Here is a 26,367-nt window from a genome sequence, read left to right as displayed (position 1 = left end):
CTGCACCTTATAGTACTGGCCCATGGCACCGCTGGGTGGCGGGTATTGGCCCTGTAGCTGCTGTCCTGGCATCCTTTGGCCGGGGTAGTTGGGGGACGGCGGCGGCCTGGAGGCGTTGGGTGTGGGGTATTGCCCCTGCTGGTTAGGGAACTGGCTGTTTGGTCCATACTGCTGTCCTCCATAGCTTGGCTGTGCATGCAGAGGTGACAAACACATTCAACATGCAGCAATGGAGCTAAATCTTATAAGTGAAAATGTTGAATTCATGTCCACTCACCTCCCCTGGGTACGGCCTTTTCATGCCCTGCATACCCATGGTCTGAGGCCGAGGTCCTGCATAACTTTGCTGGGGCATCCTCTGGCCGTGGGCCACAAAAGGTCCTACGCCTTGAACCCTGGGCTGGTTCATTCCCATGGGGGACCCACTCATGTTGGATCCACTCATGCCTGTGCCCATGTTCCCAGGGAGGGACGGAGGACCACGGGGTCCTGGCTGGCTCATGAACTGGCTGTTGTACGCCTGGTTTGGTCCCATCTGGAAAGAGGAACTCATCTGGAAGACAAAATTGATTCAATTAACCATCACTGAGGCAAAAACTAAAAACTTCAAACTAGCAAAATAATTTTTTTTAGCTTGTTCGCTTTTGTTTTAGTTAAATATGTTATTTGGCTCCATTACTACTTGAGCGTATTATTCACCCTTAACATTGATTTAGCCTTGTTCAACAATGAGCCTGAATCCACTTCTCTCAGCTGCCTACTTTAGTGCTATTGCTATTATTGAAAGGATGGTTAATAAAAAAGTAAAAACTCAATGGGTGAAAAACAGACTCCTTAATAACGTGTGACGTGCACATAGATGCAGTAAGATACAGATACTATCACACAGGTGATGTCAGTTTTCTTACCGGCCCATATTGGTTCATGTCCTTGTTCTGGGTTTCCTGCATGGCAGCTACAGTTGCCGTTGCGGTGGCTGTTGCCGTGGCGGCGGCAGCAGCTACTGCAGCGGCGGCGGCTGCAGCGGCAGGCTGGGTGAAGTCTGAAGGAGGACGGGAGTGTGGAGGGATGCCCATTCCACCAGGTCCAGAATTGGGCCCTCCAGGGTAACTATAAACGGAAGCAACAATATATTAAAGATGTGGGAAGAGTGTGATACTTGTAATTACTACTTTGAATGTATTTTATTTATAGAATTGTCTAATATTAATCCAATGTCCACTTACTTTCCACTGAAGCCTCCTCCTCCCGGGTAGTTGGGTCGTCCATACATGCCCTGCTGCATGTAGCCCTGGTTGGAGTTGCCTTTATTGGGGAACTGCTGCTGAGGACCAGGGAACTGAGGTGAGTTCATCCCTGGATTGTTACCAGACATACCCGAGCCCATAGGGTTGCCCCCAGGGTTCATTGGATTGTTGTTGCTGGCCATGGGATTCCCCAACACCTGTTGGACACAGAGACATGATGAACGAGAGTCATCAGGAGATGATATATCCTACTGGCAAACTACTACTAATAACTTTTAACTCCAAGGTCATATGACTATTTTATTTTTTCAAGTTCTGGTCTTGCACCGTGAGACACTTATGCCATTACTTAATCACATATCCTATAACTGTCTCCAGGTGATGTCACCCTTCTTCAGCAACACTTTAAAACTCCAGAAATACAATTCTGTGACACACAGTCCACTCAGATGCACTCTTACTCCCTCGGACAGGTGGGTAGGAGATCTCACCTGGCTCTGCGAGGTGTTGGTCACGCCCCAGACGGTGGTCACCACAGACAACGAACCTGGAGGCTGATTGGAGGTCTGTTGCCAGGGAACGGAGTCGTAGGGAAAAGACCCATCTCTGCAGGGAACAGAGAAAAACGTGTCATGTAGGCAAAACAAAATGTGACCTGTGCCAATGTACCAATATTTGTGCAGCACAGCGGTAGTAAGTATATGTGCATTTCCTGGATGATACGGAAAGACATAAGGATTATAAAATAAAAGCACGTTCTTCGTACACTGTGTTGTAATTATTGACTACACGTACTAGGGGTCTGGGAGGTTCTGTTTGTTCCCCACTGACTGTGCTACAAGCAGTTAGTCTGGCCACTGATCCATAAGGAACACTGAGCTTCATGTGGCGAGCAAGGGCTTTCCCCGAGGGCCCGGTCTGTCTGTTCACACACCCAACACGCACACAAACACACCTCGCACACATGCCAAAAAGTGCAGCAGTGTGAACACTGACCCGTGCGAGAGGCCGGGCTTCATGGAGCTCATGGGGGGCTGCATGGGCACTTTTCCCGGAGTCTCGTTCTGCCTGTTCTTCTGGTGACGGAGGAGGAGGAGGCGTCCGAGTTCCTCACACCACGAGGACAGGAGAGCTGGGGAGAGAGAAGAGGACGAGTCAATCAGTGCTGTCGGACTCCAGAGGGATTTAGCTGCAGAGGTAACAGCCCTCCTCTGCAAAGCACTGGAAAAACTGACAGTGTGGAAGCAGGAGGGAGGTGGAACTAAGGAACAGAAGCTTCTGAGATAAACTGGAAATAAAATTGATAAGCAAGGACCTGACTGACAAACTAGTGCATAAAAAAACAGCTTTTCAAATGTAACAAGAGGTTAAATATATAACTTATACCCACACTATATGCATGTGTGGTTACTGTCAGTTTCATTATGAGATAAGATAAGAATAAAATAAATAAAATAAGAATAAAACATACTAGTAATACTAGAATATAAGGTAATTCTATACATGTGTAATATAAAGCAATACAAATATTTATTGTTATGTTCATCACTTTTCAGTGACTGAATAAATTCACGGTTATTAACTGGCAAATGATGTGATGATGTTCACTGGCAGAGTGAAATGAGAGACAGACAGTGACATGATAAAATGAAGTAATGTCAAGTGATAACAGCAGCAAAACATCTGTCAATGATTCAAAATGAAAAAAGAATGGAAAATGCACTCGATGCCTCTTTTATCTATTAAACAACCAATTCTTGCTCCAGATGATTCTACTTTTAATAGTTAACCGATCAGAATATCGTATTTTGTGGTGTTTCCCTGTTGGATGCAGTCGTTTTACTTTCACTCTCCAACTATTCTTCGTAATATTCATCTGTCCAGTAATCGATCCATACAAATTCTCTCCGACCATTTTCTTCAGTGGACTTGGACGTAATGCAGCGACAACTTTAACCGCTGAACGAGGAGTTCACTACAGTAAGCAGGAGTTTGCCCTGATAAACAACTTCTTCCCACCATGTCAAATAAAAAGCAGTCAATAGCCTGTAAGATGCTTCGCCATAGAAGTTAATTCATTTGCTAAGTGGAAAAACCTTTGACATTTCTATATGCAAACAAATTTTTATAGTAGGGACAGTTTGGAAATAAAAAGCTGAATCCCTAAAGGAGGCCCCTTAATGCTGCAATATAAAAGATGAGCCTCAATCCAGCGTGCCACTGCAGCTGTCGACCACTAGGGTTCACTCTGGGCCTGCAGATGAGCCCCAGCCCTTCCCTCCCTTCCACCCTCCTACCTCCCTCTCAGTCAGGTAGCTACCACAGACCAGCGTTTGATCAAATCAGATGCTTTTCATCTGCAGTGTATGTTTTTGTACTGTGCCAGCTACAAAAGACTCGGCTCTTCCTTTTCCTCTCCGCTTCCCCCCCCCTGCCTCCTTCCAGCCGCTCTCTGCGGCGTCAGAGGAGAAAGGGAATGTGGATTCAATCAAAGAGCAGGGGCAGCCACCTCCTCTTATGATTCACAGCACTTCTAGTCTGAGGGAGGGAGGGAGGGAGGGAGCGGGGTGAAACAGAGCGCTGGGTGATTTCAGCTGCAGTTTGTGCAAAAAAGCCACGTCAATATGACAGCAGACAGTGCAGGCTGTCCTCGCAGGCAGATTCACCCACCCTGCTGCCACATGCAAGGACGGCCTGCCACCGCACATATTACACAGAGAGGAAGGGAGGGGGGAGAGAGAGAGAGAGAGAGGGGGAGACAGGGAGACAGGGAGTGAAAAAGGTTGAGTGAGTCAGTGAGAGAGGAGACATCAGGCTAATGGGGCTGATGGGAGGAAGGAACAAACAAAAGCTTCTGACTCCCATCACAAACATGGCAACCCAGAGATTTGACCACACATCACATAAGTGCCTGCAAACAGAGCACGAGCCCACTGACACACACACACACACACACACACACACACACACACACACACACACACACACACACACACACACACACACACACACACACACACACACACACACACACACACACACACACACACACATCAGGAAAACACCACACTGGCTTACACAAACACACACACACACACACACACACACACACACACACACAGTGGTAACATAAACAGGACGCGAGGTGTCCTCCGAGTGCGCCAAAATTTCCGAGGACAAAACAGAAAATTTCTGCATGGGTACACAAACACACACCTTCCCCTCTCAGAGCATCGCACCCCAAAAGGCACCTCCTCTCTTTTCATTTGAACACTGAGCACACCAGCCTCGCTCTGTGTAAAGATGAGGGCTGGAATACAAAAGACATGTACAGATGGTGCCAGCAGTCTCCCTCTCCTCTCCCCTCTCCTCTCCCCTCTCCCTCCCACTCCTTTAAAAAGCAGCATGGGGCTCAGGCGCGGAGGCAGCTGGGTTTTTCCTCCTTCCCACCCGCTCATGCTCCCTCTCTTTTCCTCTCTTTCTTTTTTTTCCCTCTCCCCACCGCCTCCTCTTCTTGGCAAGCAGGTGCCAGGAGACAGGCTGTGCTGCTCCTCCGGAGGATTGATCTGACTTTACCACGGCTGTGCTTTTTGCTCGACAGAAAAGGCCTCTCAGGTGCTCCTCTCGTACAAAATCACACACATCACCGTTGCCTACAGATGCGTACATTTGTGGGTTGGGGTTTAATCAAATACAACTGGGTCCGAGCATGAATAATAGGTTTAAGAGTCTCACATTTATGTTAGAGCATCCTGCAGTGTTTTAACAGCCCCCCTCCCTCTCCCCAGACCCCCTTCTGATGGAGAGAGTTTTCTCAATTCGAGGGCCTGGCGACCAGCCAGCGTGTTACAGCTCAATTAGGTCCCATTATTCTCTTCAAACAAGGGGTAACTTGCACTTCTTCTATGTTGATAAACATGTCGCCGCAATTTATCTCTTAACTGTGGCACCGCGAGGACGTCTGGCGAAGGGGGGACGATGTGCTCGTTTCACGCTGAGGCCGACATCAACAGCCGCGGGACAGAAAACAACAACAGCGTCGATATGTACTGTATATGTGAGAGAACGAGGGAAATAAAGGGAGGGAGGCACCAGCGCTGCCACTTGAGGAGGAATTATTCTTCTCTGCCATTAGATAAAGGGCTTATCGCCGCCCAAAATTACCACCTCCACTGAGCGCCGACCTGCTTAAAGGAGAGGCGCTCTGTCATTGACTCGGAGGATAAACTTCAGGTTTCATATGACAGGAGGAGGAAGAGCCAACACGTTACTCCTCACAGTCTGTCCCTCCTCCTCCTCACCCAGACGTCTCCCAGGACAGTGTGGATGACGAACACAAAAGGATTACTGCTTCTCCTCTCCTGCTTTCCCCCTTCAGTAGACTTGTCTGTGTCTCTCCCTGAGAAGAGCCAAAACCGGAGATAATCGTCTCAGGTGTAGCTCCTCCAAATCACGACATCTACGACTCAGTAAGTGAATCAAAGTGCCGTTTGGTGCCGCAGAGCATCTTGCCGCCCTGTTTACACTGGTCTCCCTCGTGGCGATTGGTCTCTGTCTTCCATAAGGAGAGGAGCCCTCTCTGTTTGCCTTGTAGATGGTCCCTGGGGCCCGGCCGAGTCTGAGCCATATTGATATTCTGGTGCTCAGCTGCACAGCCTGATGGTCAGTCATGGCGAAGGGCGGTAAATGCATCTGCTGGGACTAGATGGGTGGCTCAGTTATGGCTGGGGCCTGCAGCTTCCAGCTTCACCCTCTGTCATAAAGCCCAGGGGGACATGACAAATGACATGGACTGCATCCCTGACAGTTGTTCAATGCGCTTTCCAATGATAATGCTCCCCCCACCTCACCTTTCACCACACGCACACACACACACACACACACACACGAGGCACAGAGATAAACTGTGCTGATTAAAAAGGGTGATTTTTTTTCGCTCTCCCAAAATAGCAGGACCTCCAGATTTAAGGGTCAGTTGATTCAAATTACACACAAAAAATACAATGGGGTAGATTTGTATTTGTGCTGGTCAAAATTTGATTTATTTAAAGCAACACTATGCAATGTTTACCTGAAAATTTGATGGCACACTGACTTGGAATAGGGAGAATGGTGCTGCTTTCATTCAGGTACAATCTCCTGTGAGAAGTGTGTAAATATCTGATAGTCGCATCTTAAATAATGCCAAACTGTAGATCAGTTAAAAAGACTTAGAGGTATTTTAAAAAATCTGTGTTTATCTCAGATATTCTGTGAGGAAACTTAAAATATCAAGAATTCCTAACAGAGTTTGGTGTCTTTGGTTCAGGAAGCTGGGGATCGTGGGTAATATCCACCAGTCAGTTGTGTTGAAGTTCAATGAGGATGCAATCAGAGCTTTGTAGGATTTGGGTTTTCTCTACTTGAAGAGCATTTAATTGCTCAGATACGGAGCCCGAATGGAATAATCACAACGTGTGGCTGCAGAGGGCACTGTTGCTCGGTGAAAGTTACATAGTGGTGCTTTAAAGGTGTTATATGGTTGAGTGTTGAGGGGGTTTCAGCACTAAGCACATCCTTCTGTAAGTGTTTTTCACCTCCTCAGTAATAAAACTACATGTAAGATCTATAGCTGTTGACCAGAAGAACTGTGATTGGTCAGTTTGGGGTAAAACAAGGCTCAGGAGTCTTCTCACATTTAGAAATATAAGTATTAGATCATCTTCCGCTGAAACAAGGTGAACCTTCCGAACATTACTCCTATAACAGCCCGACTGAAAGAATGTAAACTGCTACGAATATGAGGCAGTTAACGACATATCTGTCTGTTATTGAGATGGTGATATATCACAACAGGTGCGTCAAGTATCTACGCAGAGACTCCCATTATTCCCCCGTGTCAACCATAAATCCATCTCACCCCAGGAACAGGCCCAATAAAACCTGACAGCGTGTTGTACGGCTGAGCCAAAGCAAGGGAGGCACCGCTTCAAGATACATTTATCAATACTTTGACCACGACAAATAAAATTTCTCCTTTCACCTCCATTACACTGCGGGGGAGGCAGAAATCAAATAAATGTTTTTCTGTAACGTGGGCGAGCCGAGTCTTTAAAACGGATGTGCAGCGTTTGAAACCTCACCGTGATGAATAGGTGCGTGTGAGAACAAACTGGGGGAAAGGATAATCTTAAAAACATGACATGAATGGCCTTTCTCTCCGTTTACTGGCAGCAGGTAAGGCAGATGCCAAGAGCTCTTATGATCCCCCCTCTACGTCCACCTCCCTCCCTCCCTCCCTGGCTGCTCTTTATATAATAGACACCTGCTCCCTTGTCAACTGGACTCCCACCTGGCATCGTCCCACATGGCTCGGCCTCTAACGCTCACGCAAACACACAGTACACATGCCGTCACCGCACCACGCCGACATTATCAGCGGCGCTCCCTTGCCTATTCCTGTTCAGACCGAACCACAACAACAAAATATTTTGCCGTTAACCTGTCGAAAAGAATCACGACCCCCCGAGCTGCTTGTTTGAAGACATTTAGCCAGAAGCGGCTGAAAGCAGAACAAAGACCATGAGCAAACTAACAAGAACGTCTCCAGTGGGCCGCACTCCTTAGTTACTGAGGGAGCGCTATTCACTTTCCAACCCTCCCTCCCCCTTTCTCTCTCTCTCTCTCTCTCTCTCTCTCTCTCTCTGTGGCCAGAAAGGTTTGAATGGACACAAGCCTCCTGCAGGCCAAAGTCAATTAAAATAAGAGCGGGTGTAGGGAGCCCGAGTATCCCTGGTTACTTCAACGCTCCGGAGAGGCCATGCAAAACAGCCACATTTAGCTTTAGCCAAAGAATTCCTCACTTGTGTGGGCCTCCCGGAACTGAAAAGAAAAATGGGATTTACCTCATAATATAAAATAATATATGAACTAGAAAAACTTCCACCGAGGCCCAATAGTCCCCAATGCAACCTCATTTCATTTATTCACCAGATTAGATCTGGATTCAATTTTTTATTAGGATCTGCACCTAATTGCACACTCTCATAAAAACGGTTCCCTTAAAATGCCTGATTTCCCCATCAAGATCCATGACTTGTTCTGTGAGAAGTCAACTGAAACTTTGAAAAACACCCTATCTCGTAATATTAAAGAAAGTAAAAAATTCCTGGGGCCACACCAAATTTGAATGGCTTCTTCCTTGGGTCATGCCCCACCTCTCTACAATATTTCATGGAAATCGGTTGAGTAGTTTTTGCGTAATCCTGCAAACAAACAAACCAACAAACCAACAAACAAACAGAGAGGGGTGAAAACACAACTTCCTGTGTGGAGGTAATAACTGGTTGCTATGACATTTCTTATAAAGGCCCAGCTGATGCCAAACTATCCCGTGCACGAGTAAACTATCGGCTGGATTGTAAATCATCTCCCACTCTGCCTCGCGGCTCTCAGCCACACTCTCCACATGGGTGCCCACCTGGCAGCCATCAAACCTCTCTTTGTCTTCGCACAGATGCAACAAATTATTCATCGACGCCAATTTGATAATGGAATGAAAAGAGACTCGTCCATCACGCGGTCTTTCGAGGTTATAACAGGTTACGGACCTGCCAGTCGGCGACAGATCATCCATTGCGGGACGATTAGGTCCAAGCTCGCAGGTGTACGCCCTCAAAACACATGGAGTGCATTTCACCACGCCGGCCACCCCCTCAACTCTCCGTCACCTCGGCCTGGAAGCAAGTGCCAACTGGGTGTTGTAAAAGTGAGTGTGTAAACTGACTTCATTAGCTCGGTTACTGAGATTTTAATGTGAGGTGAGTCATTTCGTGGCATATTTCAGGGTGAGTGATGTTTCCAAAAAAGCTGATGAAGTGAGAAGGAAGTGTGAAGTGGCCACATGCGCGTGTCGCCTCAAAATCTGACATATTTTCCCTGTTGACCCTTAACTATGAAACTAAGCTGCGATACCATAGAGAGAAATGAACCTTTAGCTGAAAGAAACGTAAACAAAACTAGTGCAGTGCCCATTTACTTTTTTAATTACAGCCAGACTTCTCAGTAATATCAGAGGGGACCGGGCCTTTTCTTCCAGGACAGAATGATTATTTTCTTACTGTTTGCCTGAGTGAAGTTAGAAAACTTTGAGTTCATCCTACCTGGTTTATCTGCAATAAAGATTTTATATTTTATTATGAAACTGAATGTGCTTTATTAGTGTCGAGATATGAGCTATTTCAGAGGTCCCTAGATATGCGCTCAGCAGAGAGACAGACAGAGAGGCGTTTTTGGAATTAGTAGGTAGATGAAAATAAGCATTTAGCAGCTACATAGTCTGGACTGAAAGCATTAGCGCTAACAGTTATGAAACACACCGTCTATCTGGGCCAGACAGCAGCCTCCTGTCTGCACCTCATCTTTGTCTGCTGCTTCTGTTTTTTCTCTTCTTGCATTATTTCCTCTGCCGCTCTCTCTCTCGCTCTCTCTCTGGGAAGTCGGTGATGTTGGAGTCTTGTCAATGAGTACTTAGGCCCGTTGCCTCATGGGGAGCCAGACTTGCTGGCTAGGTTTTATGGCCCATTTCAGAGCTGCCCCGGCTTAAATACAGCCTCCTGCTGGCCACATGGCCACAATGTCGTGCCATGTCCATCCAGCGAGGAGAACTGGGAGGGGGGAGGCGGTTGGACTCGTGCCAGAAAGGTTTTACGGAGACCACAAGCCCATGTGGAGGCACAAGGAGAAAAAGAAATCGCTACGGGTTTTAGTGTTACTTGGTTTCTCTTTTGACATCCTGCGTTCTTTGTTGCAAAACCCCAAAACCTCTAAACGCTGTGCTGCTGAAAGATATGAAAGCTGTCCCTTATTCCTCTCAACTTCCCACTTCTGCAGTCATAATACCTCCAGTATTAAAATATCGAGCTCACCACTTTGTGATGCAAATTTCTATGTATACACACAAAGAAATTGCAGGATTTCTGAGTAAATAAAAAAACGTCAAAGATAAGACATTTATCCTCAAATAAAATCTGTGTTCCCAGATTTCAAGTTGAAGATAATCTCGTGTATCTTTGAGGAAATTTTCTTGGCACTAACTGAATACCAACTGGAACATGATACACTTTATATATGCCACAGTCTCAAGACGATTTTGTCAGATCGCATCACTCAAGCTGTCATTTCTTGGTCACGGTTACACAGGAACCAGCCTTCGCCTATAAGCAGGCCAGTGTTTTTAAAGATAATCTCTCCTGGCACGTGCAACAAATCTCTTCATTAAAAACAGAGCATGTCGTTCAGCGACGGTGTGAAGCACAAAGGTGGAAATCTATAGCATCTCACCCCCTGCTGAGAATTAATTCCTTGTGTATTAAAGCCAAACATCTCCCCCAACCAACATTTAGTCTTCAATCTGTTACTGCACGTTGCTCCCCCTGCTACAGTAAGCGGATTGGGAGCTCCACTCATTCCAAACCTACATCTTTATGTCTGAATGCGGGAGCTGAAATCTGGCACCATTTTGTCAGAGTGTCTGAGGTCAAGTTTAAGAACACATACAGTCATAGTTTCAGCTTGTTTAACGTCACAGCTAACCGTTTGGTAAACCATGCCACCGTGTTTTAGATTTTTGATACATTTTTCCTTCAACGTCAACAGTTCATTTCAAATAATTGTTGTGCTTGATAAAAATTTGGATCTGAGAGCAAGTAACCTTCTGCAGAAAGGAAGTAAAGGTCTTAACAGGAAAAAAATAATATAAAAATAATTTTATTCTTTATGTAACAATTCTTCATTAAACAGTCTCAAAACTACAACGCCTATATGTTGTTGCTCACATTATCCAAACTGTTTCCAACAATGTTAAAAGCCCAGAGAAATTCCCAATTTTATTCAAGGTAACGGCACGTTTTCATTTTGATCGCCTTTTATCAAGTCATATATAAATAATTTCGGGGGAAAACGACGAAAAACTCACTGCTAGCTTGTTGGCTGGTTTTACCTTCCACTGTTTGTGTTGGTCACTCGTAATGGATCGCCATTATTATTGAGTGTCCCCTACTTGCCAAAGTTACATATTGTATGTTTAAATGTAAATAATAACAAGTACCATAAAAACTACATATATTTCATATAGTTATCATTATATGAGCCATTATATATTAGGGATATGTTATGGATTTCTCAACATCATCTCTTATTTTCATACCGTATGGACACGAGTGTATACCCATGTAATGACACAAGAGAGAGATCTCAAACTGTACGATGTGCATTTGAAACCGGTCGGCTAAAATGTGAAGTATACGTGATCTGTAAGGAGAAGAGAGAGACTATACACGGGGATGGTCCTTACAGGCAGGGGAATCGTTTTAATTGCTCGCTACGAAGTAAAGTCTTTTACCTCTGACAAGATAAATCGGTGTGTAAACTGTGACTTCAGATTGTCTGACTCATGACCCCATCACCTGACCACACTGAGCTTCCTGACACTCTGCCAACCGCTCCGTGAAGCCGGCCACACCGGCTCCACTCCTGCAACCAGATTATCAGATGAGCAGAAGAAGAAGCGGCTTATGGGAGCCAGACTGTTTCCTCGAGCAACAGGCTGCTATTAAAGAAGGCCCGGCCTTAAGCCCTTGCCTACAATGATACTAATTAGCCACAGAGCAGATGTGCCCACGCCAGTGCCCACCTCAGGGTGCTGGGCAGGGCCGGGGAAGTGTCACGACGGCAGACGCTGGCGGCTGATTCACCTGTGACCTTTTCACAGTGGGCCTGGCGTCAAAGCCTCCCTTTAGAAGTACAGTAGAAAGAGACACTGGAGGAGCCCGGGTCGGGTCCCAGCAGCCCTCCAGCCTCATTAGACTCATCCATATGTGCAACAGATCAGGATTTGAATAAAAAGACTCCACATGATAGACACTCGAAATCGAGACAATGACACTTTATTGACTTCTTAAAGCAGAGATCATCCTTATACTGAGTATTTCTGTGCATACTTCATAAAACACCCTATAGGTTTGCAAATGTTCATGTTATCAGCTTGTTGCCTTCAATAGGATTTCTGCTAATGTTTTCATATTTTTAAAGTCTCTTTTATCCTGCATCACTGGAAAAAGTCTTTTGAAGTGTTTTTTTGTTTTTATTTTATATATTCTTATCCTCTCAACTAATTTGCTGGTGTTTTGTCTCTAAAATCAATGTTTTTTGATGAAAAACATCCCTCAACACATATCTTACATTCCATACTTCCAAGTACTAAAACTTAAACCGATACTTGCACATAGTTACTGTAAATAACAACCAATTTGCAACAATCTCAGTTAAGATTGTTGTCCCACTTTCCTTCCAGCGATCATCTGAAGTTTCATAAACTTAACCTGACGACGATGTAAGCTACGTTCACATCTCTTACTATTAACTGCTGGTTCACAGAAAAGAAAAGGTGGTGGTGGAGGTGGTGGTGGTGGTGGTGGTGGGGAGTAGTTACCATGCAAATCAACAGGGGGAGCGAGGTATAAACTTGCGACTTAAAATGCCTCCGATGAACAGCTGAGAACATCGGTGTGAATTATGACCGCAGGCAAGACAATGAGACGACACGTGTGACATGCTTCACACGGGAAAACGCAAACAGACGACACAACAGCAGCAGCCATGTAAGCTTGGTTCTTTTGGTTGTTTTTTTTTTTTCTAAATGACCAACCGAAGCACATCTGATGTCATTCCACGCACAGTACATGTCGACACGGGTTCGGTGTGAGGACAGAACGTGATGGAGGATGGTTGGGTTGGATTCAGCCAGTGTTCATGAGTTTCCTGTGCAGCACTTGGACACACAGCGAGTACCTGAGTCAGACTGACACCTCCTGCAGCAGCTGGTTTCTGTAGGGTTCAAATTTTACATTTTACTGCACTTTACAGACATTTCTAAGACACTGAGTGAGTGACAACAGACAATTGATGAGGAGTTGCTCCCGTGTTTATGAGGCGACTGGATGGGTGAGAACTACAAATCAATTCACACACTCCAAAATAAAAAACTACCAAGAAAAGGTGAGAATGAACTATACTACACTCAAATTCACAAAAATTATGGATATAATGGAATTGAAACAAAAAACTTTTTATAGTTTGGGTGCAAAATGACAACAATTTAAGGATTGTTGATCACTGCTAATGACATGCAGTCTTTTCTGGCACAAGGTGGCATTTCTATGAAGAATGTAAAAAAAAACTACAGTATTATTATCAGTTATTGATTTGTGTGGTGCCTGCTGATTATTAAATATAAATAAAATGTTGTGTAAGTAGGTTTCAGCCATAGACTAGACGCCACATCTCCACTTCCTCCAACTATCCAGAATAGAAGACAAAATATAATGGATACGAACTCTGCCATCTTGCGCTGAGGTATCAAGGTCCCCCCCCCCGATACACTCACTCGACCAATCACGAGTCATCACCATGACGTTTCACCCTGTCATGATTGACTTACTGGAAAAATCAACACATACAGAAATCATCTTCGAGAAAAGTTTAGTGGATGTGTATTTTGTCTTTTTAGTTTGGTGCATGTCCCCACCCTCTACCATGAATGAGGCGCAGTTTATAAACCTATACTGCAGCCAGCCACCAGGGGGTAAACAAAGCACTTTGGCTTCACTTTTGGGGAGCCATGTTGTCGTCATCTTTATATACGGATGTCTACAATCATCTTTTCACTGTTTTCAGACTGAACAACACACGTACAAAGATCCTGTAAAGACCTTTACTCCCTTTCTGCAGAAGGTAACTCGCTCTCAGATCAAATGAGGGGTTTTCCATCGCTCTACACTACAGCTGAGGAGAAAAACTCAACTTTACACCGACGGTATTGATCTTAAATGAAGATCAAACAACAGAGCTGACGTCTCCTTTTGATTCCTGTTGTTTGTTCTTGTTGTTCATTCAGAAAAGCACATAGGTGGAGGCGTGTGCGTCCCTTGATGTGAGGAGAAATATCCATCAACGGTTACATGTGGCATTTCAGTGCTGTTTTAAAACTCAGATTATTGAAATGCTCAGAGATCATATCGCATTACTTGATACAAACTGGTTCAACTACTACATGCATGTGAAGCAAGTTTTTTATTTTTCCTTTCACTAAAATGTCTACACTAGATTTTCATACCAACTTCCACTGAAGCAACTCATTCAGTTTCTGAATATCCATCCAGTGGCTTTATTACTCTTTCAGCTTTTATACTATGTGAACAGAGACTTCGCAAAACTACAATCACAATTTAAAATATTATGTTTTCATATATCATCTTTTGGATTTAATTGGATGATAATGGCCATATCACAAGAGGTGCATAAAAGAGGAGTATGTTGTGATTAATAGATGAGTGGATAGAGGCTGCATGTTCTGCAAGTACACAGATGGCATCAACTGCTCCATTATTCTGATTTGGGACTTATTCAAAAAAAATAAATTAAGAAAAAAGGTCAAAGCATTTTCACAACTTCACAAGTGAAAAACAAAAAACTCCATTAAAGATGTCAAGCAATTAATTGAACACGACAAACTGGCAGGAAGGAATTGTTGTATCTGTGGACACACTGACTGTGGCAGACAAAAGAGCAATTCCCAATAACAAGAGAAGGAAAAGTGAATAATAAGGAAGCAAACATGCCAGAATATGATTCTCTATGAGGTCAGTAGGAGTCTTCTGCTGGAAGCTGGGTCTGAAAAGGTTGTAGCTTTTTCTCCTTTTGCTGTAGGAAGCTTGGGATCAATGGTGGATCACAGCCACAGAAAAAGCATAATGCACTTCTCCATTGTTGGCTTGTATCGTTACAATGGTCTGACAATGGGTGCTTGAATAGGGGGAGTGCTGGAGAGTTAATTTACTAAGCTATGAGGTGCAGAAGGATTGAGAACTGGGTTGTGCTGCAGTTTGTTTTATGGATGTTTCCAACTCTGTATGATCTGATTATTGTTAAATCTAATGTAACTGCTGTGAATGAGAGAGCAAGCGTCCAGACAGATAGACTCTCAGCATCGACTGAACAGGTGCTTGTGAGCAGCCACAGTTAAATCTGTAGCTCAGATCTAAAATAGACTCAGCAGAAGACATGATGACCATGAGAAACACAGAATCACGGAACTGAAAGTGGTGAGTTCTTGTACATGGGGGAAGTCTGTGCGTGCCTCTGCAGTGAGCCTGGCTGGTTGCATGCACTGTGTGGCACTAAAGGGGGAGTGGGTGCGATAAACTGCCAAGAGTCTCACGGAAAACGCCGCCTCAAGTAGGTCAGCACGACTCGGAGAGATAATCAAGGCCATTTTGACCCCTTCTGTGTGAGCTGTAAGTGGGTCAAATGCAGCAGTCAGCTGTTGCAGCTCTATCACGCCGGGGTACTGCGAGGCACTCGTCATACTGTCAGACCCCATTCCGTTAGTTTAAGACGTGGCAGGGTGCCCGCCTGCACCTACCACTGCAGGAGTCAGCCCCCTGTCTGCCCCCCCCCAGGGAGGATATAATATGAAGTTCCTCTCAGCAGCAGCAGCAGCAGCAGCAGAGCCACCTTCCCTCTTGTCACTGAATCCACCCCCTGCAAACACAATCCACTTTAACTCTTGTCTCTTCATTCTGACAGCCAACAGCAGCTCCATCCTATTCGCTGTGGCACACACTCCCCCCTCCGTGTCTGAAATGCCACCCGCGTTTCAACCAGACTAACTCCGCCACTGTTCTTGCTCATTGCTCACTCTTCACTTCACAGAGGAAAAAAGGAAAAAAGGGGGGGACTTGTGTCGAGAAACACTTTTGTGCATGAATCTGCAACAGCAGAACAAAGGCGATACAGGGCAGCCTTAATCTCTGCACGACCGGAGCCAGCAGCTATTTTAAAGCTCTTTCTCTATGTCTCTCTCTCTCTCTCTCTCTCTCTCTCCCTCCCACCTTCCTCTCCTCTCTCTAACATTCTTCCTCTCTCCCCCCACCTCCCTCGTATCCCCTCGGTGTCTCAGGGCAGCAGCTCTTCTCTCCGTTTTCCTCTGCTCTCTCTCTCCCTGCGTGTCCAGTGACTGACTGCACAATACGCATCAATTATTCATGACTGCTCTCTCTGTTTTGCAGGCAAAAACCAATCACAGATGGAGTCATTGCTAATGGGCTCCTGCTGTACTTGCCACCGGCTTCTTTGCACTCAAGCAACAAATACCCCAGAGACAATGAGAGGGAAAACAGGGATAAGCTGTTAAAAAAAAAGAAGAGAGAAACTTCATACAGCACCAAGAGCTATGAGGAGGGGAAAAAAAGAGGAGAAGGACACACGGTTGTGGTCAAAGAGGGAGAGGAAGGAAGGTACGTTTCTAAGTCACAAATAATTCAGCAATGTTGGGGAGCCGGCTTCTGCAGCAGCAAAGGGTTAAAAGACGGAGAGAGGGGTGGGTTGGGGGTGAGGGGTAGGGGGGGAGCAGAGGGGGAGAGAGGGAGAGAGTGGGTGAGAGGACAGGCATAGAGAGAGAGAGCAGGGAGAGGGAGAGAGAGGGAGAGAGAGAGAGAGAACCAAATGCTTATCTCCTCACCTCGGATGTATGCAGCTGTTATTGATGTATCTTCTTTTTCTGTCTAGTGATCCATTGCTTGCTCTCCCAATACACACATCACACAGAAGCAGCCACAGCCACTTCGCCAGAAGGGAGAGAGAGAGAGAGAGAGGGGAGGGGAGAGGAGGGGAGGGGAGAGGAGGGACGGGTGTGGAGGAGAAGGGAGGAGAGGAGGAGGAGAGGAGGGGAGAAAACGCAGGCAGCTCACATTTCAAACTTGCAGAGAGGGTGGGGGGGTGGGGGGTGGTGCCTAATGTGCTAGACAGCCTGTATCTTGGCCTGTGTCCAGAGCGGCGAGTAAAAAAGGAAGCCTTCAAATCAATTCATTCATTCATTCAAAAAAAAAAAGAAGAAGCTACATTTGTTCTGTGACATGTACGGTGAGCGAGTCCTGCAGGAGTGTGACGACAGACGCCGTTCAGGTGGGTGCATCAAATGGCGATTTCAGCCCTCGAACCTTGTCTTTGCATACAGTCGACTTAATCCATCAAACTACTCATTGTAATTAAGGGGCATGGAGGACGAGGGGAGGGAGGGAGGGTATTGTGGCTCCTCGATGCGCGGCGGAGGGTTGGGATGGAGAGAGGGAGGGGCCAATTAGACCACGTTTGTCTATCGGCACACAGGAGGCCGAGCAAAGCTTTTGGATAAATAATTACACACCTATAAAACATGTAAACTGTGGGTATACACACACCACCTGAGGCAGTCTGGAGCATCTATTGTCATCTGCAAATAAACACACTCACCAGCCGCCGCAGCCGCAGCAGCGAGTCAATTCAGGTGTTAAATTAGTGCAACTCATCTGTGGCTAAAATACAACAATAGGCATTTAATTAGAGGCATAAGGTGGAATGTGAATTGATTTTTAATATGCAAACATCAGATTGTGTTGTGCAGTAAATCACAGAGCCACATGTGGCGAGTGAAGATGCCACCAATCACCTCCCGCTGCCACAGACGTAATAACCAGAGGAGGAAGGACAGATGAGCTCTTATCTCTGGTCTTTCCTGTCTGTATTTGCTTTTCCTGGTATTTACTATCAGCTGAGTGCACGGGGAGGGGTGGGGGGGTGGGGTTCTTACAGCTCTGCAACCAGACTGCAAGTTAACACATCCATCATGGCGGGCTTTAAGACTTCACATGCAGTGATTACATGGTGTAGCGCAGAGAAATTGTCCAAAGTGGACACGGTGCAGCTTCTGTCTTTCTAGGAATCAGGAGCACAGACCTAGTGAGGCTTTAAACTCCTAAACTGCGGAGTGTTCAGAAACTCAGCCAAGATTCATTCAAATCCATGGAACTATAAATATAACTGCATATAAAAACATAGCAGCCTGAGTTTGAATATGTGACGTTTGAGTTTACGTTGCCATACCGTGAGGAAAACCTTCTTTTTCTAATTTAAAAGAAAGTGATACCTTTTGTGGGTGTTTTAGGTCCAAGCAACATTTTGCCTGATCTCTATTAACAGATATCCACGTATGAATGCAGATAAATACAAAAGCAGAGAGCCGACGGGTTCAGATTCTGCACATTCACATGCAGATTGTGTTTATAGAGATTTAAGAGGTTTTAAATGCTTTTGAATAAAAAACATATCCAGAAAATGTTTTGATTTATAACATCAAGCAGGAATATATCACAAATATCAACTCATTTGATTCTTAAAATCTATTTTTGAGGTTGACTATGACTCTTGTGTATCCAACACTAAAGGTTTAGACTCAAGACTCAATACAGACTATATGTTCATGCAGGAGATGGATCTACTTTCTATGGTGGACTGAAATAATAACCAAAACCACTTCTGTTCTAAATCTCAATTGAAATCTGATTGAATCTAATTCTTTTTTATTTCTTAAATACAGTCTTTAAATTTAATCCAACTACTGCTGACACACACACACACACACACACACACACACACACACACACACACTGACACATGCACACACACACACAAGGTCCAGACCACCAACAATGTTTTTCGAGTCTGTGTTATTCTCTATTTAGGAAAAGCCACAGCTAAACTATATGTTCAAGAGAGGAGACAAAACATTTTGGTGTGGAAAGCTGTGGGAAGAGAAATTACAGCCCTGCAGGTCTGTGTGTGTGTGTGTGTGTGTGTGCATGTATTGTGTAACAGAATCTGAGACCTCTCCACAGCTCAGTGGCAACATATCTGACCTCTGCGTCATCGGCACCACTTCAGTGGAAGGACTCAGTAAAAGCTGCTGTGTATGACCAGCACTTCAGGACAGTTTATAGAGGAAATGTGTATTTTATCTGCACTTTGGCGTCGTAAAGAATTCAACTACTTCACTACAAAAGTATTTAAAGTTACAGCAAACTAGAAAATATAATTTATAAAACACAATCACCATCTTTGAAATCACGAGGAGGGTTATTTAACGAAAGAAATTGCTTCTTCCTCTTTGCCGCTTAAAAAACAGCAGTTGCACCTTACTGCCTCTGGCAAGTACTGGTTTTAGAGCGAAGAAGAAGAAGAAGAAGGGATTTCTGGTGGAGTAGTTTGAGCCAGAGTTTATTAAAATGTGCGCAGTTTGGTAACATTCACGCTGGAAAGTCCCACAAGTAAAACAGCGACATGTACAGTATGTAAGACTTCAGTTTAGAGGGGTAAGTAGCAAACAACTGTGAAAGATTCAGAAAGTCCAGGTATCCGAATCGGTATCAGAAAGGGAAAAATGGTATCGAATATCTAAATACATCCTCATACGTGAACTAATCAGAAAATTGAGAAACCGACAAAAAAAAAGTAAAACCCCCGTTGTCAAAACAACTAAACACAATGAAACGTAGTACAACAAACTGTTGCCTAAGTGTTTTTTAGCATGTTGACACTTCACCACAACCCACAACATCTACTGATTAAATCTGACAATAGTTTCACACGTGTAAAACAAGTGTAGACAACTCCGGGCTTTCTGAGCGGAAGCCCAAGCCCCACTCATTATCTGTTGAATAGTTAGGTTACCAGTCGTTTGTTACACGAGAGAGTGAACGACTGGAGGAGCTGAAAAACTGTGACTGGTAACCCCCCCACCCCACCCACCCCACCCCTTCTCTTTATTAGTCAGTGCTTCCTTTCACTCTTTGGAGCTGAGGAATTCCAAGAGCTTGCTGAAGCGCAAACAATTAGGAATGTGCTCCTCTGACCCTCTTGGAGTAAAAAAAAATCATGATCAAGCATTTTGTCGATGCTCTAGAACCAGACTGAACCACTGCTGGAGCAGGAGGGGGTGCAACCCTGATGGAAACAGGCCTTACAGGGCTTGTGATTTACCCTGTGATGGACATGGAGAGGTGTCGGTGGAAGAGCGCCGGGCTGAGTTTATCCACACTGGGCGTGTGATCCCCGTGCTTTGATGCTCTGTACGTGCGTGGCTCTGCCCTGCGGTAAGACAGTCCCAAGTAATCTCAGATTAATAGAGCAGGCTAATCTCATTCACAAAGAGGTCACTACTGGCAGACAGATGCCCCACCCCCCCTCAGGTCTGCCTGAGCAGCGAGGGCCGCTTAGAAAAAGAAGCCAAGAGGACTACAACTGGCCAAGCCCTGAGTAAATCAATTAAAGAGAGATCAGTAGTACAACTCACTGAATCACAATGTGTGTGTAGAGTTTTCTGTTTCAGCATTTAATGCAACACCATTAACGCACAACAAACCTCTAAACTGCTAAACTGCTCACTTTGCTGAAACACAGATACATACAGTTTGCTGACTGATAAAGTCAATAGGTGGTAATAATGATAAAAAATACACATTAGTGGTTTCATTAGGATCAGGGTCTATTTCTTTTGCCGTTCTAAGCCTTTTTTCTATGTACAAACTAATACCTTAAACTGTTGGAGGCATTTCACGATGAATCAATTTGTCAAAGCTACAACCTGTTTCCGCCGTAAGTTGACTGTGTACATTGATTTCCTCCTGCTCAAATCAGCGACCCCCTCCCCCCCTGCAATTTTCTTCCCGTGTTCCACTGAGGAAGTCAGATGACATAACAGAAATGTAGTAGTTCCACCGCGCCGTGCGTCAGTGCCAAGACAAGTTAAGGCCTGGTTAAAATGGGACACCAAATCTGATTTACTTATTAGCGCTCATCCATTGACCTGATGTCCTCTGTGTGGCAGGCGGCGCCGCTCACAAACCACTAGAGCTCTCCCTCTGCCCCTTTGTGAGCAAATATAAGGTTCAACTTTTTCTTTCTGTCTTTATCCACAACAATCAAAAAGCCTATCACACTCTACTGATAAAAAAAAAAAGCGAATTTGATTGAATACTTTCTTCCCTGAGTAGAAAAATCCGCTTGAATCATGTTCAGGAAAACTGTGATATTAACCAAATTAATTTTCATTATGCAGATGAATATTTTAACATGAAATTCACTTTATTCATTTAACCAAATCTAGCATCTCAGATTTGTTTTGGGATCTTTCCTCAGTGAACGGCAGACACTGAACTGTCTGTCTCTGGTGGTAGATGGCTGACTTGCTGCTGCCATTCTGGCCCCCATCATGTGACCTGCTCCCTTCCCCCGTCGCTCGGCAACAGCCCCGCTGGATGCCGGGGAGCAGGTCGTGCCCCTGGGGCCCGGTGGGAGTGTCGTTTAAGAGCCATCTCCCTTGGCCTCCAGAGAAGGGCTTTCTCCCCGTCTTAACAACCTCCTCAACTCTAGAGAGCTTCTGGGAGTTTCACAGGAGCATGCCCCTGCAGTGGCTTCCACTGAGCCTCTCTCTCTCTCTCTTTAAATGCCTCTCCTCTCATAACATTTATGCATATGCAGGTACATAATTGTCCATGAAATGCACTTTGGGATGCTGCCTAGACTCGAGTACTTGCCGCTTTCCAAATGACTACTGTTACAAGAAATTATTCAGACAGAGAATCAATTGGCAATCTTATCTAAGCCCATAAAGTAGGGCCTGAGATTTGATTTAGGATTAAGTAGAATTAGAGCATTTGGCGGTGTAAGTTAATTGCAGGCAAGAGAACGATTTCCCTCCCATGGCTGACACAAGACTGACATGGCATGATTTGAAGGCTAATATAACCACATAGAAACCCATGAACTCCATAAATCAGAAAAAGCACACACAAGTGCAAATTCAAACAATATGTGTCCTCGTCCACTAAAGACTGCTCAGCGGAGAGGGGCCGAGCGCACAGAAGCAATTGCGCAAACCCCGTTTTGGTCGTAACCAAGGCAGGTGGAGACCGACCGATCAAAAACTGGAAAAGAGCACAAAATATTCCTCTTATCTTCCGAGCTGCTGACAGGCTATACGTCTTCATTCTCACCGCGCCTCAGCAGGCTTTTTTTCGCTAGCTCGATAACAACATTACTCGTCCACATCTGTCCCAATAATCTAGCAGTGCACAGAGATGACGGAGACGTATGAAAACAGGAACTCGTCATCCCTGATGCAGTAGATTTGGTTGGGTGTGACAAATGGAATATTCTGCTGTATAGACTTTCCCTTTGTCTAAATCTCTGGAGAAAGAAATTATAGATGTAATTCTCACATTGAACAAGTTTGGACGTGAGATGTGACATGAAGAAGTGAAAGTTTATGCAGATTTCAGAGGGTGATGCTTAATGTCCGGTGATGTTGAGAAAGGAGAAGATATTTTTGCATTGTTATTTTTTGCTGAAAACCAAGAAAGAATAGAGATAGAATAGAGTTGGACTGCTTATCATTTAGAGAGAGCAATCAAAGAAACGAATAAATGATCAAGTTAAAATATATAAGACATGAATTCAAACCATGAAACCATGAAATGCTGTCCAAAACAGTTGAGTCTGCTTCTCTGGAGCAACAGGATCTTCTACAGTCTAGTGGCGATAGGTAGGTATCATGAAAAGCTGCCAATTGAATGAAGACAGGAACTTTGAGCCTGGACGGGCCAGCATGGCCAGATGGCCTGAGATGGCGGTGGAGAAAACTCAGGGTCTTACCTGCTGATTTTGGAGTGAACTTGTCCCTGTTGGCAGCGCACACAGCCAGGAGCCGGTAGCCCAGGTCCAAGTCGTAGCCCTGCTGTGCTGCTACGCGGCTGACCACCTGAACACAATGACAACGAGGACAGCGTCAGATTCTACTGAAATCATAATACACAAAATCTTTGTACCTGACATCACATATATTTTATGAAGACTGTGCAAGACTTCATAGACTAAAGGCCAATTATAAGGACAAGAGTTCAATTAAATGTAGTGTTGAATGAGGATATTGTTATAGGAAATGATGCTTTAAGGATTTGTGGCTGAATTTTATTGTAAACTAGAAGCAACAGACAGTATGAGGGTAGTGATGTGTTTTCTGAACATTAGAGCAAGTAAACCTCTTTACAGTGGTTACCAGCTACCTGCTGCTAGTTCATAAATCACTCTGTAATCTGGGGCTAAAATATATTTCAGACCTCCTTGAAGAACATAAAACCCCTTTAGATCTTTAGGACTCGGTCAGTTGGGTGAAGACAATTTGGACGGTGAACTCATCACTTTTGTTTTCCAATTTCTGACTGTTACATGAAAGTAAAGTTTGGCAGCGCCCCAACATCCATTTCAACTTAAAGGACAAAGTCGCTACAAGTTGATCACTTCCATATGAGTCCTTGGACAGAAAGATGAGAAGAAAACGTGGCCTCCAGTGCATTGATGCCCACTGAGAGGAAACATTAAGAGAAACATCCACATGCCATACGAGGCGATGTAAATCACCCTTATGTGGCGCACGTTGCTTTGATTTACCATCGCCATTATCTGCTCAAAGAGACCCCCTCAAATCGTTTCGACCTTGAGGACATGCTGAGGTCTGCGTGGACTAACGGGCCTCACTACACACAGACTCTTCTGCCTGCCTGGCTTTTCATAGCCGCGATCCTGCTGTCATACTCCGAGGTTCGAGACAAGCCCTGAGGTGGTACGGCTGAACACGGCTGCCTGCACCATATCATTATCTTCTGTAAGTATAGTCTTGACGTGACACCAAAACAGAGTGTGTATATAGCTGGCCTTTATTTATAGGAATTCCCCATTAAGAGGAAGATATACGAGTACAGGCTGCCTAATTAGAATCTAAACTTGTGAGGCACATTTTGCTAAATGGTAATTCAAAGTCTAAGAACAACACAAAGTTCTAATTTCAGGACTTAAATTGTACACAGCCAGCGGAGGCAAACATGTGCCTTTACATTCAACGTCTCATTTGTTTGACAAATCCGATCATCTGAAAGTGCACTGCAACGTTTTCAGCAAAAAAAATAAAATAAAATTCTACTTTGCCAATTCTAAAAAATAATGAATAAATTGATATTTATTTCATGAAACTAGCATAAAAATGTGGTCACTATGAAACCTTGTCTGACCTTAAAACATGGCAGTTAAAACAAGTCTATAAAGACTCTATCGGAGGCTGAACCTGGGCCTATTATTAGCACACTACCATACTCAGATACATCGCCAAAGCTGATATTGTTACCCATGCAGTTAGCATGTTAGAAATGTTATTCAACTACATATTAAGCTTTATTTGGCTTAATTTAGGAGGTAATGTGCTGATACCCAAAGTTGCCTTGTTTTCTCTTCACAGACATAGAGGCATCTTCATGTGACTTCATGTAAATCCATATTTAAATCAGTTATTAGCTATAGCTTAGCTTAAAAATAGATTGAACACCTAATCAACAAGCAATAAAATTATAATGTGCTGATTTGCCATTTCTGCAGTTCTATTTGGTATCACAGGAAATTTCTCTCGATGGAAAAACACCTAGTTGTTTGTAGAAGATTATTTTTCTGCAGTGGAACCCGTCTGATATCATTAATGCTGCAGCACTGAGACAGAAACATGCAGGCAACAGGTTGAAGTGTTAAAGTCTGGGACCAGATAATTTCACAAACACACGCAGCTTCTCTGACCTCCCTGTTGGTGCAGTGCAGGCTCATGTCTATACGAAAAGGGAAAAGCCTTGAGATTTTCACAGCAGGAAACAAATTGAATTGGCAGAATGGAGGAGAAGTCACCTGCTGCTGCACATTAAAGAAGTAACACAAACAATCACTGGAGGGACGTGTCGCTGTGGCTTCACTGAGGTGCCCGAGCACAAATCTCTCGGGTCCCGTCGCCTGGTGTAGCCACGCTTGCTCCGCGGGGGCAACAAATCAGCCCCAGCAGCAGCTATATGTGTCTCTTATCTACTGCTGGAGGCAATATGACAATGGACATGTTAAGTTTGGCCCGTGCAGGGTTGACAGGTGAGTGACACATCCATTCACTGTGCTGCTGACGGACTGCTCGGTCTTTTGGCCCAAAATCAGAATGGAGAGAAATTCCTCCAGTTAGTACCCCCGCCCCCCTCCCCAAAGAAAATCTTTGCTTTGTTTACAGTATACATCTGAAAACAGTCACTTTCTTTTTGAATGTCATGGGATACTGCTTATTCAATTAATCAAAGGCCCCCAGACATTTTAGTTGGGGAATTAAAGGCTTTGAAAGTCATGAGCACTGATTGCTTTGTGGTTTGAGGACGTTATTGCACTTGTCCTTTTTTCGAGTTCCAGCCTGTTTCATGAGCCGCAACACAAACTGTAACCAAAGTCTCTAAAAGGTGACTAAACCGCAGCGGTTTCTGCCGACCGGAATACTTTTTGTTTTCCGGTGACCTCAGTGAAGTTCAGGCTGCTAAACTTCACTTCTCTTGTATCCCTGAGGGAGTTGTGGAAAGAGCCACTGCAGCAGTTGTTTTAGCGGCCGTCTCCTTGTCCTTGAACCTGTGAGTATGACGCTGCAGAGAAGGAGCGGAGGGGGGGTCGTGAATGGCAACTTACCGTTAGGCATCCCATCAGGCTTTGCTCAAAGGGTCGCTGGAAGGCTCGGGGGTCGCCGCACCAGTCCAGCAGCTCGGTAGCTGCTGTTTGGAAATTTGCTGGATTTTGTAAGTGCTGGAGGGAAGAAAAGGGAAAAGATCGGGAGTCAAGAAACTTTCAAAGGTCACAAAGAAACAGAACAGAGATATTCTGAGATGTATATTAATAAACTATTTATTCATTTATATATTTGTGGATAATGGATTATAATAACAAAACCCATTTTTTGTAATATGTAATGCACGATAATTAATAAACATATCTATGAATAAATAAAGTAATAAGCACTGTTGAAACAATTCTATGTATAAAATTGAGGCTTCACTGGTTGAAGCCTCAATCACTACAGCGATTATAAACTTAATAGTAATATTAATATATATTTGCTCATCACTTATAATTTCCTTTAATTGAAAGTTTTACACCTGCTTACAAAAAATGTTTTAGAGCCTTTCAATATTTATGGAGGATAAGGTTGGACTGCCTGCTCAGTTTAGCTGTAATCCGGATAAGTGATATAAAACAGATGAATGGATAGTGATAGGAAACATTAGTTTTCCCCAATAGAAGGGCCACAGCAACAACATGATGAATAATTAAAACCACTCAGAGTGTCTTAAAAGAAAACAGCATTTTTACGACT

At 44.4% G+C, this 26,367-nt stretch overlaps 1 protein-coding gene and 1 long non-coding RNA gene across 7 annotated transcripts in view; one reads left to right on the top strand and one right to left on the bottom strand.

Annotated features, from left to right (window-relative positions):
* Positions 1-26,367, bottom strand: part of LOC118100299 (zinc finger MIZ domain-containing protein 1) — a 111,524-nt gene that overhangs the window by 6,874 nt on the left and 78,283 nt on the right. The window contains exons 4-12 of one of the 6 annotated variants that reach the window (XM_035145229.2): positions 25,686-25,799; positions 22,812-22,917; positions 13,077-13,112; positions 2,244-2,379; positions 1,739-1,853; positions 1,227-1,444; positions 909-1,110; positions 278-553; positions 7-189 (exon numbers count right to left, since the gene is read on the bottom strand). In XM_035145229.2, coding sequence (XP_035001120.2) covers positions 7-189; positions 278-553; positions 909-1,110; positions 1,227-1,444; positions 1,739-1,853; positions 2,244-2,379; positions 13,077-13,112; positions 22,812-22,917; positions 25,686-25,799 — 1,386 coding nt within the window. Of the gene's footprint in view, positions 1-6; positions 190-277; positions 554-908; positions 1,111-1,226; positions 1,445-1,738; positions 1,854-2,243; positions 2,380-12,933; positions 13,113-16,806; positions 16,932-22,811; positions 22,918-25,685; positions 25,800-26,367 lie in introns of those variants that run through there. The other 5 variants (XM_035145231.2, XM_035145232.2, XM_035145233.2 and 2 more) reach the window with 5 other exon arrangements.
* On the top strand, positions 1,036-2,012 carry LOC118100300. The gene is made up of 2 exons (XR_004694422.2): positions 1,036-1,106; positions 1,239-2,012. It is a non-coding gene; the product is annotated as an uncharacterized LOC118100300 (long non-coding RNA).

This window comes from Hippoglossus stenolepis, chromosome 21 (assembly GCF_022539355.2).
Source record: "Hippoglossus stenolepis isolate QCI-W04-F060 chromosome 21, HSTE1.2, whole genome shotgun sequence".
NCBI classification, from domain to species: domain Eukaryota; kingdom Metazoa; phylum Chordata; class Actinopteri; order Pleuronectiformes; family Pleuronectidae; genus Hippoglossus; species Hippoglossus stenolepis.
Note: the sequence above shows the minus strand (reverse complement) of the source record. Positions and strands in the feature narration are given on the sequence as shown.